This window comes from Myzus persicae, unplaced genomic scaffold, assembly GCF_001856785.1.
Source record: "Myzus persicae strain clone G006 unplaced genomic scaffold, MPER_G0061.0, whole genome shotgun sequence".
In the NCBI taxonomy this organism is placed as follows: Eukaryota; Metazoa; Arthropoda; class Insecta; order Hemiptera; family Aphididae; genus Myzus; species Myzus persicae.
The window spans coordinates 395,811-409,702 of record NW_019100836.1 but is presented as its reverse complement, the minus strand read 5'-3'; the positions used below and the strand labels follow the sequence as shown (position 1 = coordinate 409,702).

Below are 13,892 nucleotides of genomic sequence, written 5' to 3'. Positions count from 1 at the left end.
ATGTGAGAAATGCATAGGTAATATTCTACATATCCTAGTGCCTATACACTATTAATGAAAACAACTACAAAATATAAATTCTGGATTACAAAAGTTGTCATTTTCATTTGTAGATACCATATTATTAAACCAACATAAAATTACGATAGATAAAATATTTATGATAGATAGCATAATAATATTAGGTACTTCACCGTGAACTCACACTAATAGATCAACAAACGACGCTTGTAGTTCCGAGCCATCCACGCCGTCTTCTTTTTCGTGGTTTTCTGCCGATGTCTCGTCTTTATCGTCACCACCTGTGGTTGATTTTAAATGTTTGGAATCAAGCGAGCCAGAATTTTTCCTCCTACAATAAAGTTGTATACATTTATTGTTAAACTTGTAGGTATACGAAACGAAAACGTGACTAGAATAATACACACATATTATTGCTATCTGTAAGGGTTGACGGTGTTTCGTCTATTCCCGAAGATGGTAATGCAGGCAGCATTCTGAACGATCCACTCTTTTCTTCTACCACTTCTACAGTTGTTTCTTCGGATTGTGTGCCACTCATAAGTTGCATGAGAATACGAGATATATACCTGAATTTAAATGATTATGTTTCAATAAAAGCCTTCAGCATGACCTAGACAATATTATTCTTTCCATTGAATTTGCTAATCAGTCAATCACCCATACATTAAAATAATTGACAGAAAATGGATTCAGTTGAACAGAGATATAACATGCGAGTGTCCTTTTAATATTTCTAATTGAATAATTGTTCATAAAATATAACAAACCTTAAAACGTAAACTCCACTATATCCAGTGTAGAATATTAAATAAAACCACAGTTTGAAAAATGAAGTAATCAGTTCAATGACACTCATTTGTTGAATTTCATTGATTTTGTTTTTAATATTTGTGGGTGACAACACGAAGAACAGTAGATGGAATCCATATTTGATGGCCTGTATACCTCTTCGAATGGGATCTTTCGCCGTCCTTATAAACACAAGTGCAAATAGTCAATCAATAAATAAAAATTTAGATTTTATAAATAGAAAACATAAATGTTTGTATCGCTCAATTATAATTTAAAATAAACTTTTAATTGCCAAATAGTTGTTAAAATCAATATTGTTTTAAGTTATTTTTTTCGTTCCATACGAAATAGTATACCTATACTAAACTATAAGTGGTAACATACTAGTTAATAGTTTGTATCGGTTCTAAAGAATTTATTAAAAGATATGCCACTATAATATACATCATTTTACAATAGTACAAACACTACTTGTCTTAGTCTTTTTTAACAAAAAAATATGGTTTTATTGTATTTCAATTTTTAATATTACGTACCTACCCACACAAATGTACAATCATTCTTCATGTACATTCTTCATATTACAGTAGATTTATCTATATCTACACATGAGAACTGTAATCTGAATTAAGTATCATTAGTGCATATTTTTACAATTTAACTTTTTTAGATTCGACATATGTAAGGAATTTTTATGAAAATATTATTAATAGGTTGTAAAATGTTGATTATTCCGAGTTGTTGATATGCAAATTAGTTATCATTTTAAGGTTATATTTTGTATGCATTACATCATAATAATTATAAAATTGTTTTGATTCATTTCTAAATAAATTATGGTAACATTTTTAAATTAAAAAAATGATAATATGTCAAATGAATGTACGATCACTGTATTCAATCAGCCACACATAAATTTGTCTTTTCTCATCCTTTTCTCTGAATAAATAATTATTTGAGATGCAATCAGTTTTTTTAACAATAAATTAATTTAGTCCCTTTTCGAATTAAATTAACTATCAATCATAACTGTCAATTATATTAGCTGAATGTAAGCCTAAAGTTTACAATGACCTATCTGTACAATACCGTCCGACAACCGAGAAAATGCTAATTGTCGGTTTATGCAAATACATGGTAAGTTTTAAAACCATCTTACTTGTTCTCTTCGTCGTCTGCAAGATAAGTGTACGATGTTTTTCTAGATTTTCCACCACCTATACCGGACCCATCATCAACTGCCATAAGACCACTGGCGTGTTGCATTTCAAATATAGCGTCTTCGCAGAAATTAACAAATGCTTCTAACTTCTCTTTATCACCACCTTCTGTGACGATTGAATAAAAGAACGCACGTTTTGATTCCTAAAATTGTATTAAGTAAGTACGTATATTATATAGGATAAAGATAGTGTGACGATTTTTATGAAACGAATTCACTATTTTTTAATTCAAACTATATTATACCTACCCTAATTTGTGGTTTTAACCACTGTTCGATGTTTGATTCCTTAATTTCAAAGTACACCCGTTCTATGCGTTTACTTCCTCCGAGAATTTCAATTCTTCCAAGGAATGGCTGGAAATAATTCAAAACACTGCTAGCTGTTTCTAAGAATCTCGTTAATCTAAGTTCACAAGTAAAAAAATGTAATTAAAAAATTATTAGAACCAAAACTTAAACTTAAATCTATACTATATAAAGCTATACCTACTATAGAAATAATTAGAAATTACCTAGGTTCATTTGGCATGTGTTCTGATAGGTTAGTCAACAAAACGGCAAGATTGAAACCAATTTCTTTGGATGGCTCGTGGAATTGATCGGTAAAGCCAATGTAATCAATTTTCCCATCGTGATTAGATTCACAACATTGTAACATAAATTCAATTTCCTCTCTAAAAATTGGAAAATGTATAAAATATATTCATAGTGAGATAACTTTTTTAATAATATTCAATAATTTTATTTTATTTCAAATGTTAAGACGTACGCAGTGTAACTTTTTTGTTGTTCCATTTTTTCTTTAAAATCTTTTGGATGTACCCAACCATCATTGTTGGGGTCAATTTCCTATAAAATATATCAGGGACATATTATCTAGTAAGATATATATTGATATAATTTAGTTTTTGTTTTGCACGTTAGACGTTAATAAAATCAATATCAACTACGTTAATCTGACCAATTTAAACCAATTACCTAAAATTGTATAGTTATAATTTATGTTACTGTTATTTTAAGTCTTATTAAATTACCGTAAAGCTTGTTGAACTAGTTAAATCTTTAAGTTTCAGGAACATGTCGAAATATTTCAAAATCAACTAGAGTTGAAAATAAAAATATGATTAGTTATTTTGATATCAACTTCTGTACAAAAATAAGTACCTCGACATTTGACGCCGATTCTACTAATGTGTCAACCATCTGTTTACCAATTGTTCCATTAACAACGTTCCCTGTACAATTGACATATGTTTTTATAGTGGAAAAGATAAAATGTATATTGAATTCATTATTTGATTCACTATTTGATTCTGTATAAAACTAACTATTATACCTACCTAATATATATCTATCATATTATATTCATATCACAACATAATTTAATATTATGTCATGTTAAATATCTACCTATACATAAAGCTATATATACACATATAGACACCTATAATACTACTATATTCTCTCGGATTAGTCAGAATATCTGTTATTGAAATATATTAATCAAAATTCTGTTTTAACTGAGTAACATTAAATTTTTTATACCTAATCCTGTTTAATCAGTCAAGTTTCTGAAATAGGTCCATTGTTTAGAAATATATATTATTAGTGTATAATTATAATATTGATTATTTATGTTATTGTTATCCTTAGTTTTTTTCTTTCAATATACACAATTTTTGTATTTTTTTTTCTTGGCCATATTCAATTTTTAGATCGGTAGGTATAATAAGTGAAAATGGTTAAATAAAACATCTCTACAAATGTGAGTGAAAGAAAAATTGTTTACTTTAATATTTAAAAATATTCAAGAGTCATTTTTCTATGTAACTATAAGTACTAGTGTACTACGCCATATTATTATAAAAAAATATTTTGTTAATTAAATAAGGTGAAAGGTTAAGTTTTTTAAACAATACATCTTTACTAAGTTTCGATTTCAAAAAAGAAGTTAATAGCTGTCTTTCGTTTCCTAATGAACATATTGCATATTATTACCCTCTTATGTAAATCAAAAATGTGTGGTGTATCCTTTTTTTATTACCTTCTAACATGGACAGCATCATCGTAATCATATCTTTTTGTAAATTTAAAAGTTCTTTCAATAAATCTACTTGACTAGAATGTTTCGATAATTTATCTTGCATGTGTGAAAACAAAAACAAAAACCCTCCAACGGCATCCCACAATCTGGAATGAGCAAGGGCCTGTTGATTTTGAGTACACGGTCCTTGAATTACTTCGGATAGCGTATTAAAAACTTGGCTGGCTACACCGATTGCTTTGAAGAAATTTGCTTTTCCTGCTGGGTCAATTAGCTCTTTGCTCGAATAATGCCAATAAAAATCCATTATAGATTCCTGAAATCGTGGACGGTCACAGATTAGGTTAGTATTCCTATTTATTTAATTTTAAACACGTCTTTAATCTTTATACCTGAAGCCTAAGTAAATAATCCACTGTACAAATTACAACATTTACAGTCGTGGTATTTCCTGCTTGTGTCCTTAAATAATTTTGCCATTCTGAAAAACATTTTGTAAACATTTAAGAATCGCATTAAAATAAAATATATAAAATAAAAATTGTTTCATACCTAAATTATGTCCTTCACAAGTTAGTTGAATAAATCTGAATAAAGTACACGTAAACTCGGCATCGTGCATATTTTTTTCACCAGCAGCACCTTCCGATCCTACTCCTAAACCCTCCGCTTTGGTATTTCTCTCAAAAGCGTCCAAATCGAGAACGCTAAAAATAAGAATAAAAGAGTAAAAGTCGTGAATGGATCATCCGATTATATGATTGCTTTTATTTCAACGAACAGTACCTGCACGAGTTCATTAAACCAGCAACTGAAGTAAAAAATCCAACATCTTTTTTTTCTTTTAAATGATTTAACATACCCTATCATAAAGTATTTTTTATTATTAAACTTAAAACAAATTGTTGTAGTAACAAAAATATATGGGGCAATTAATAAACGTTTTACTCGATATTAAAAATTAATTATGATTCTTGATTATAATTACCATTTGAATTTCTAAATTACCACCACGTAGAACTGCGATTCCCAATTGAAGCGTTTTCATAACCATTTCGCTCGGTATACCTTTGCAAGCTGATATGTGTAACAATACCATTTCTGCGACACCACGGTTGGCCAATCGAGCTTGGTGAAACAACAGTTTTTGTTTTTCCATTTCTTGTTCCTAAGTGTAATATTATATTAAAAACATTATTAGGTACCGAGTTAACATTAAATTAACAATACTAATATAGACACTTTACGTGGATAGAAGCGCCGCCTTCTTCTTCTCCGTTACCAGTAGAACCTTCTTCTTCGTTATTACCTTCTTCTTCTTCTTCACCGCAAGATCTACAGGTAAAATATATATTAACCGACGTGATCAATTAAAAATAGGTGTAAAATGAGTTGAAGCTCCGATAAAAATACTATTACACATTATTTGCTTAAATTTAAATCGAGTTTTAAACCATGTATTTTAAAGCAAATATAATTAATAAAATATAACAATATCTGTAAGGCTTATTATACAAACATACAAGATTTTTCTTTTCGATAAAAAGTGAAGTTGAAAACATTTAATAGATAATTTAAATAACATTTCAAATACATTTTAATATTTCAAAGTTTATAATAATTTATAACTTTTAATTTATTATACTAATTTTGTAGCTCTAGCATTTAGCAGACATGACTTAAAATATAAATATCTACTACAAAGTGTCAAAGTTATTAGAATTCTTACTTAGCTAAAATATCAGCATAAGACATATAAAGAGGGTCCTCTTGTAAAGCACCACTTCTCTCAGTCATAGCACCTCGGCAGAAGGTAGTGACCATTTGATTTAGTGGATCTGCCATTCCTTCTTCTTCTTCCTTGTCACGTTTTTTAAGTTCCGCTTCTTCAAACGATTGCTAAAATAAAATACATTATATATAATAATATTGTGTTATTCAATGTGATAACAAAAAATATTGATTAAAACTGAAACTGACCGTGAGATCTTCAATCATTACTTCTTGCCCAATATTTTCATCTTGAAGCCAAAGTTCGTAAAACGAACGAACAAATATATTTACTGCACGGTGTCTAAAATGTTTAAATTACCCAAGTTGTATTTTAAAACAATCTTTACAAATACAGTAGTTTCAGTAAACAGCATTATTGATTAATTATTTGTGAAAATGTATAAAGCAAAGTAATAAAAGACATATTTACATCCATATTTTATGATTTATGTTATTTAATATTATTATTATTGTATACAGTAGATTTTTGATAATCCTATATTAAAGAATTATTCATTAAAAATGAAGTTTCCATTACACTATAAGTGTAGTATAAATATATTATTATAAATCTTGATGATATAAAATTGTATCAAAATCTTAAATTTTGACATTGCAGACTGTATTATTATCATAGGTTTGTTTTGTCACCCCCTCAATTTTTGATTATTATAAAAATCTACTGTACACCACCTGTTGTGCATACGTGCATATAATATCAACTATGATTATTGATTATATCGTCTACGAAACTAAATAATTAAAAACAAAAGTACTTTGTCGAAATTCACACGTAAGAAGATTCTGGTAAACTGATAAGCTAATAATTAATAACTTACGCATCAGAGACATTGAGTATAAAAAGAAGCGAGTGTTAGAGGTACCTTTTTATGCAGTATATTGGAGTCATTCTAAGGCAGGCTATAGCGGCTCTTTTTCTGGCAACCGATAATATCGTTCTCCATCCCAGCCGTTTCAATTGGTTATTATTGTGGGACAACTACATATTGCATACAATTTCAAAAAAATAAGGTTAGGTACACACAATTAGGTATATAATAAAAACGACGTCACGGTTTAATAATTATTATTACAGTACCGTAGCCAGGATTCTATTTCGGGGAGGGACAAAGGGGCATTTGAATTTATATTCACTACTATAGTATAATTATAATATTACATATTATATATATCTGATATATTATATGAATTTATATAATATTACAAGTCTTATATTTGTGGCAGGTACCTAAGTATGATAAGGAAACGTGTACCCGGCTACGACACTGGCTGATTGTTTCATTACAAGACACATAAGAATAACAATTATTGACAACAACGGGTAGGTGGTAGGTAATAGATATCGGTGAGCAGGTTTAGGTAGGTACCTCCAATAATACAGTACAGGCTTACAGCACATGACGAGAGGCAAATAGACGTGACACAATTTAAGTATAATAACATACGAGTACGCATCTTAACATACACTAATTTGACAAATACAATATATTATATAGTATTAATAATAATCAACAATCACTGAAAATGACACAGGACAGTATCCAGATAATTAGTGAGTGACTTAATATAAAATATATTTTTATATAATATACTTGTTTATTTGAACGGGTGATTAATTTATTAAACTGCAAAGCAAACATAAAACCGATATTATTATTCATTATTAATACAACAAATAAAACACAAAATTATTATTACCAATTAGAAAAGCTGTAAAAACATAGGCCCTATAAAAAACACAACGGATGAATTATATAATATTAAAAGCCTCTAAAAGACCTGGTCAAAGCGTGGAGTGAGAGTTGTCGGAAACAAGCAATTACGGCTCTCTTACGTTGCGTCGATACAACTGATCGATAAATCGCCTTGCTTTGAAGCTGAGGATGATCAATCTAGCAAAACAAAAAAAACATACTAACTATAGGTTATTGCATTGAGCTACTTCACTTTGAATCTACCTAGACATCAGTGTATAAATTATAAAAAATTAATTTGCAATTAAGTATAACAAAATAAAATGCATAGACATGCGTATATCTACATAAATAATTTATTTTATTTGAGAAAATATATTGTATTATAAGGAAATGAAAATGTTGAAAACTATCTTATATAGATAAATTTGTCAATGGATATAAGTCATGTCATTATTAAGTTGTGTACCTACTTTGTATATAATATTCGTTAGAGTAGGTTAACAATGTTAAATTATAACATATAATACGCCAGTACTACATCTATAAATTAATGTGGTTAAGTTATTATTAATTATAATTTAATTTAACAAAAAAACTATTGTATCTAAATATAATAGAATTTGGGTAATATGTTTTTTTTAAATTTTAATCTATGTATTTAAAATTGCTATTGATCACAATAATGTAATGTAATTGTCTATTTATTTTATCTTTATTATTTATACTAATTCAATATTATGTTTAATTATGTATTTGATGTATACAAATATAATATATGTGTTAGCACTTAGTAGTTAGTACACATACATTATACATATATAAATAGTATATTATGTGATAAAAAGTAAAGTAAATCCACTTTGAAATAGGTAATTATGTATTTATATGTTAAGATGCTATCTTGTATCACGTTTGCCGAAAATTCAGCCATTAAAATGTCAAAGCCTACCTATCTCAAAAAGTGTATCAAAATATTTTATTTTATTATTTTCTTTAATATCTGACGAGTGACAACTGAAGTTGAACATTACTCCAAATTTATACTACCGATTAATAACATCGATAAAGATTTCATTCAAATTTTCATTCGATTACTGATTAAACACAACAATTGTATGGATAATACTCGTGGATATTATTATTACATAATACTTGAAAACGTAATTTTCGTGTCTATAACTACTGCTCGTAAATCGTAATAGGTACAGCTAGTAAATACTGTATACTAAAAATCGTAATAATTCTACGATAGTTGTTAGTGATTATTATTTGTTAGTATTTTGTTTTAATCAAATTGTGTTTTATTCAATTGTATGTCTTGAGCAATTAGTTAAGTTTGTATAAATATTAAAAGTGTATAATATGTACGGTAAATATTTGTGTGTGACTTTCAAATTTCCTTTTAGAGACAAACTGTATAATTACTCTACCCTATGAAACTGTACCCTTAATGTTACTCAGTAAATTTCAAATTCACCTAAAATGGTGTAGATACCTTGACAACAACTAGAAATTGGGCCACAAAAACAAATACTGCATGTTATATTGTATATTCGTATGAATTCCTTTAACTATTTGCTCTCTTGATTCATATTATAGTTAAAAATAAGATTGAATAAGTACCTACGTCATAAATACTATTATTGACAGATATTCTACAATGAAAATTTTTTTAAAAAAAATGTTTTATAATTTGTTATCTTTATCCTTCTACTTTTTTATTTTGCATCTGATTTTTAAATATGTAACTATATCTATAATTGTTTAATATACTCTTGTCCAGCATGAAAAACGCAGACTCATGACACATTCAGCGCTTATGTATTGAATAGCCACGCAATATTGAGGGAGATGTCTTTAAATTTGCATTTAATGACTTTCTATAATCATCAGAATGCGTTTCTCTGGATAAACAGGGAATATAAAATATTATAAATGCAAAATAAAATATTTGAATATAATAAAAATAAAAATTTACAACAAATAATAAATAATAACCTATATTTGAAAAAACAAAACTTAATCTGAAACCTATAAATGTAATTTTGTTATGCATATGAAAGATTAAAAACTTTAACTGGTTTAAGTCAATTATTAAAAATAACCGGGGAGGTCACTCTTCTGCATAGTAAACGTCGAGTCTACATTGTCTCATCGAGTATAGGTTTTTGAGATGGATTTGTTAAATTTGAATCCAATGAATATTTTATTATATTTTGTATATATAATTATAATAGTAATTCATTGTTTTCTTAGTTATACGGGATGTTGAAATAATAAATTGTTCAAAAAATCAAATCGTACATCGTACTATGCATGTAATAATTGTATTATTATAATATAACAAGCTGTTTACTTGTAAGTGAATGTTCTAACGTACAGTAGAATGGTATGATTAGGTTAGTGGTATAAATAACTTAAATGCTGAAAATGAATCTAAATATTTTGAAAATGTGAATTTGTATAGAAAATACTAATAATGTATGCAGAGGCAACAAATTTAGAGTTTCTATGAATAATATATTTTAAATTACAATAATTTTCATTTAAATATCGAATTTTATCAAAATGTACACTTTAAATGTCTACATATATATATATTATATATATAATCAAAATTTGTCTCTTGAGATTTTAACGTTGTTGCAAGATCAACTTACGAAGATCCTTGTATTAAATTGACAAGTATATGCTAATTTAATTACACATTTAAACATTTTTCACTACAAAATAGTTTGTAAATAGATCTATTTTAACGAAAGTTGACGAAATTTGAAATCAATGTTACCTATTGATGTTCTTGAATTACACTAATTAAAACTTAAGATGAACCTAATTTTAAATTTCCAATTATTTTGATGAAGGATACATTTAAAAAAAACATTCATAGAAAAATAACTTAAACAATTTGAACATTGCAAATGTTTTTAAATAGTTTCAAATTAGTCTAGATGTTTTGAATCCTCACATAATTGTATTGTTTGAAGAAATCTATAGAAGTACTCTAGTACCCTAGTATCTAATGTTATAAGTACTACGATTAACATTGTTTGAATAATAACAAAATAACAACAATTTTTTGAGAATAAATCGTTATTGATACGTTTAAGTTTCCTGTGTCATCACTATTTGAACTTCAATCGCTCTTAAAAATGTATACCTATAGCTTTACAAAATATATATTTTTTTAATTCCAGTAAAAAACTTAAGAACTTTTAAATTTACTTTTTCACGCCCATTGTTATCCAATAGTATATCAATTGTGAATGTGTTTAATTGCAACTAAAGAGTTTGACCATCAAATATTTGATATTAATAGTACCTACCCACATACTTGGCCTGCTAAATTCTACAATTCTATGCTATCGTTTATACTTATAACTGTCAAAAACTTAGGCAGTTTATTTTTAGATAACATTTCATTCATTACATAAGTATTTTAAATAAACATTGACACAATATCCAAAAAGAACATTAAAATAAATTATCTTTATCCTATTTAAACCACGGATAAAAAATATAACCATTTATAAAATTTTATTTTATAGTAAACTATAATTATTTTAATTGGTATTTAAGTGTTTTTTTTCATAACCTATGATTACAACTGTGTACTTGGAAAAGTTAGAGCGCATGTTTATTAAAACCTAATTTTAAATGAATATTTGTATTTTGTATGACTCGCAGTAACGGGTGTATATTGTTAAATCCAATTAAAATTTTAAACAAGAGGTACTTAAAAATAAAAAAATGATAATTTACAATTTTATACAAAATAATTTGAGAAGAAGCATAGACTAAATTCATTTTTATTGGTTCAGTTGGGGGCTTTTTTTTTTAGAAAGAAAAAATTATTAATAGGCCAATTTATTTAATTCGGTAACCAGATAAAATTGTTTGCTTGTGAAATAATATGTATTAAAAAATATATTATTGTACAAATTAAATTATTTACCATGTGCAATCCATAAAGAACTTTAGCCATAGCAACAATTCTATCCGCAACCTCGTCGACTTGTTGAGGTTTAATTTCAGGAGTCCCTTTTTTGCTTCCTAGCTTTGAGTATAAATAGTGTTGCCAGGACATTTCGTCAGCTGGGTCCAATTTATCAGGTAATGTCAATTGAATTTTGACAAATTGTATCACGTCATAGTCTGGCATTCTCTACAATTAATTATTCAAACAAACATAAGAATATAATTTGTTACTATTTATAGTTTATACTTATGTTTTTACTTTTAAGAATCTATCCTTGCAGTGTTGAACTAATTCTTGCTCTCTTCCTGCGAACAAATTTAAACCAACTGGCAATAATCGTTTAAGACAAGCAACCATCAATGATGCTTGAATTTCTTTTTCCTTATCACGTTTTTTATCCCTATGTTTTTTCTTTTTCTATTGGTAAAAAATAAATTAAGTCGAATAAATTTATACAAATGGGTACAAATACAATTTTGAATCACACCTTTCCTGTTGATCCTCCTAACGAAGTTTCTGATATGACAGCCGATCTCCGTGTAGCTGTTGGCATAATAAGTATCATGTTGTCAATTTCATTCGCAGAAATAAAGTTTTGTTCTTCTCGTAAAAAGTATTGAGATTTGGACCATATGTTGAATATTTCAGATACGTGATTGTATAAATCTTCAGCATTTGATATGTTATTACGTAACCAGTGATTGCGTTGAAGATCCACGTATTTTATGAGGAGTGGGTAAAATGCATATATATCCCTAACAACTAATTGCCAATCTTCTTGTATTTGGGCTTCAATCTAAACAAAATAAATTCAACGATAATTCATAATAATCAATAAATAATAAAGTTCTGATAAGATTAATTAAGTACTTGGGATGTATCGTCAGTAGATGATTTTATAAATCCTCTTAACGATTCTTCTTTATGGTACAACGTTTCTGTACGTTTTTTAACTCGTTCCGCAAGTGGTAAGAATGGATCTTTTAATAATTCTTCTGAAGAATTAATAATTATTTGTTGTGTATAAGCTGTAATGATATTGAAAATATTATAACACTTATTATGAAATTCAATATTTTTAGTTCATCAGCTTAACGCATTAAAATAAGGTAATGCAATTATTAACTACCAATTTCTAATTAGTAGTACTAACCTGCTATTTGTGTCATCCAAGGAGCATTATCGTTCCCAATATTTTTTTTTATTAATTTTAAAACATTTTTCAATAGACAGTTCATATGTTCACTAGTCACCATTGTGACATGATTACTGAAATTAATATTAAGTTAATGTGTGTGTATGAAATATTATATAATATTAAATTGAATATTAAATTATAATAATCAATAATCAATCATTCTTTTCTATCATAGGAATTATGAACAGAAGTAAAAATAAAGATTTCAATAGTATAATATTTTAATATGTTTGTAAGTTGACTGTATAAAAAGTAGCTTTGAAAATTTATGATTTACGTACAATAAAAATGCTATAACTTTATGAATAAAATAATATAGAAATATTATATTAAATACGCACACCACTAATCACTATCCTTCATCATGGGACACAAAGCTAACGCTAGATTTCTATCTCCCGTTCTGGTTTTCTTAACTATAATTGTAAGACGGCGCAATGTATATGCAATATAGGAACATTACGGTGTTAAAATAGAATATTTATTGCGTATTATGCATATTTTTTGAAAAATATCGGTTTATTATCTTACACGACGAATTCGTATACTATTCATAACTTCAACATAATTTGCTGTAAATGTGATGTTGTTTTCTTAACATTTAACTATTTGAAATAATGTTAAAAACATTTTCCATTTGATTATTTTTTTCTATTTTTAATTTAACAGTTCTAAACAATGCAATATTTACCCTGTGGTTAGAGCAACATTATCTGGACCTTGTGCCCACCAGTACGGTAAGTATGAACACAACAATGGCAAAATAACATCAATGATATGTGGTGCGTCTGTATATGTTTTTTCTGATTCGATAAACTGATCAACTTCGTTTAATACCGTTTCAAGAGTGGGCATAGTGCCTTCCATTCTTGACATTATATCTAAAAAACAAAATTACGTAATTGGTTGTATAACAATATGTTTGTTATATATTGTAATTAGATTTACCTTGAGCTTCCAATGAACTATCAGCGAATCGATTAAGAAGTGAATATTGGTTGTGTTTATTCAGATGAGGTTCCAGGAAAGCCACGGGAAACGTTGAACTAAATGCACCTAAGCAACTACCAAAAGCCGGACGATGTCTTTCCAACTGTACTTTTAAATATTTTCTAAATTACAATAAACTATTAGTAGGG

The 13,892-nt window shown here is 27.5% G+C and overlaps 1 protein-coding gene across 1 annotated transcript in view; it reads right to left on the bottom strand.

Moving 5' to 3' along the window:
* LOC111026364 (ryanodine receptor) overlaps positions 1-13,892 on the bottom strand; it is a 59,604-nt gene that overhangs the window by 6,963 nt on the left and 38,749 nt on the right. The window contains exons 64-88 of the mRNA XM_022304431.1: positions 13,702-13,865; positions 13,445-13,634; positions 12,709-12,824; positions 12,426-12,583; positions 12,043-12,351; positions 11,814-11,972; positions 11,532-11,741; positions 7,659-7,771; positions 6,066-6,159; positions 5,815-5,984; positions 5,333-5,420; positions 5,074-5,253; positions 4,872-4,948; positions 4,638-4,792; positions 4,478-4,566; positions 4,086-4,401; positions 3,206-3,276; positions 3,076-3,141; positions 2,811-2,890; positions 2,554-2,715; positions 2,288-2,444; positions 1,976-2,181; positions 792-995; positions 429-590; positions 206-352 (exon numbers count right to left, since the gene is read on the bottom strand). Coding sequence (XP_022160123.1) covers positions 206-352; positions 429-590; positions 792-995; positions 1,976-2,181; positions 2,288-2,444; positions 2,554-2,715; positions 2,811-2,890; positions 3,076-3,141; positions 3,206-3,276; positions 4,086-4,401; positions 4,478-4,566; positions 4,638-4,792; positions 4,872-4,948; positions 5,074-5,253; positions 5,333-5,420; positions 5,815-5,984; positions 6,066-6,159; positions 7,659-7,771; positions 11,532-11,741; positions 11,814-11,972; positions 12,043-12,351; positions 12,426-12,583; positions 12,709-12,824; positions 13,445-13,634; positions 13,702-13,865 — 3,843 coding nt within the window. The remainder of the gene's footprint in view (positions 1-205; positions 353-428; positions 591-791; positions 996-1,975; positions 2,182-2,287; positions 2,445-2,553; positions 2,716-2,810; positions 2,891-3,075; positions 3,142-3,205; positions 3,277-4,085; positions 4,402-4,477; positions 4,567-4,637; positions 4,793-4,871; positions 4,949-5,073; positions 5,254-5,332; positions 5,421-5,814; positions 5,985-6,065; positions 6,160-7,658; positions 7,772-11,531; positions 11,742-11,813; positions 11,973-12,042; positions 12,352-12,425; positions 12,584-12,708; positions 12,825-13,444; positions 13,635-13,701; positions 13,866-13,892) is intronic.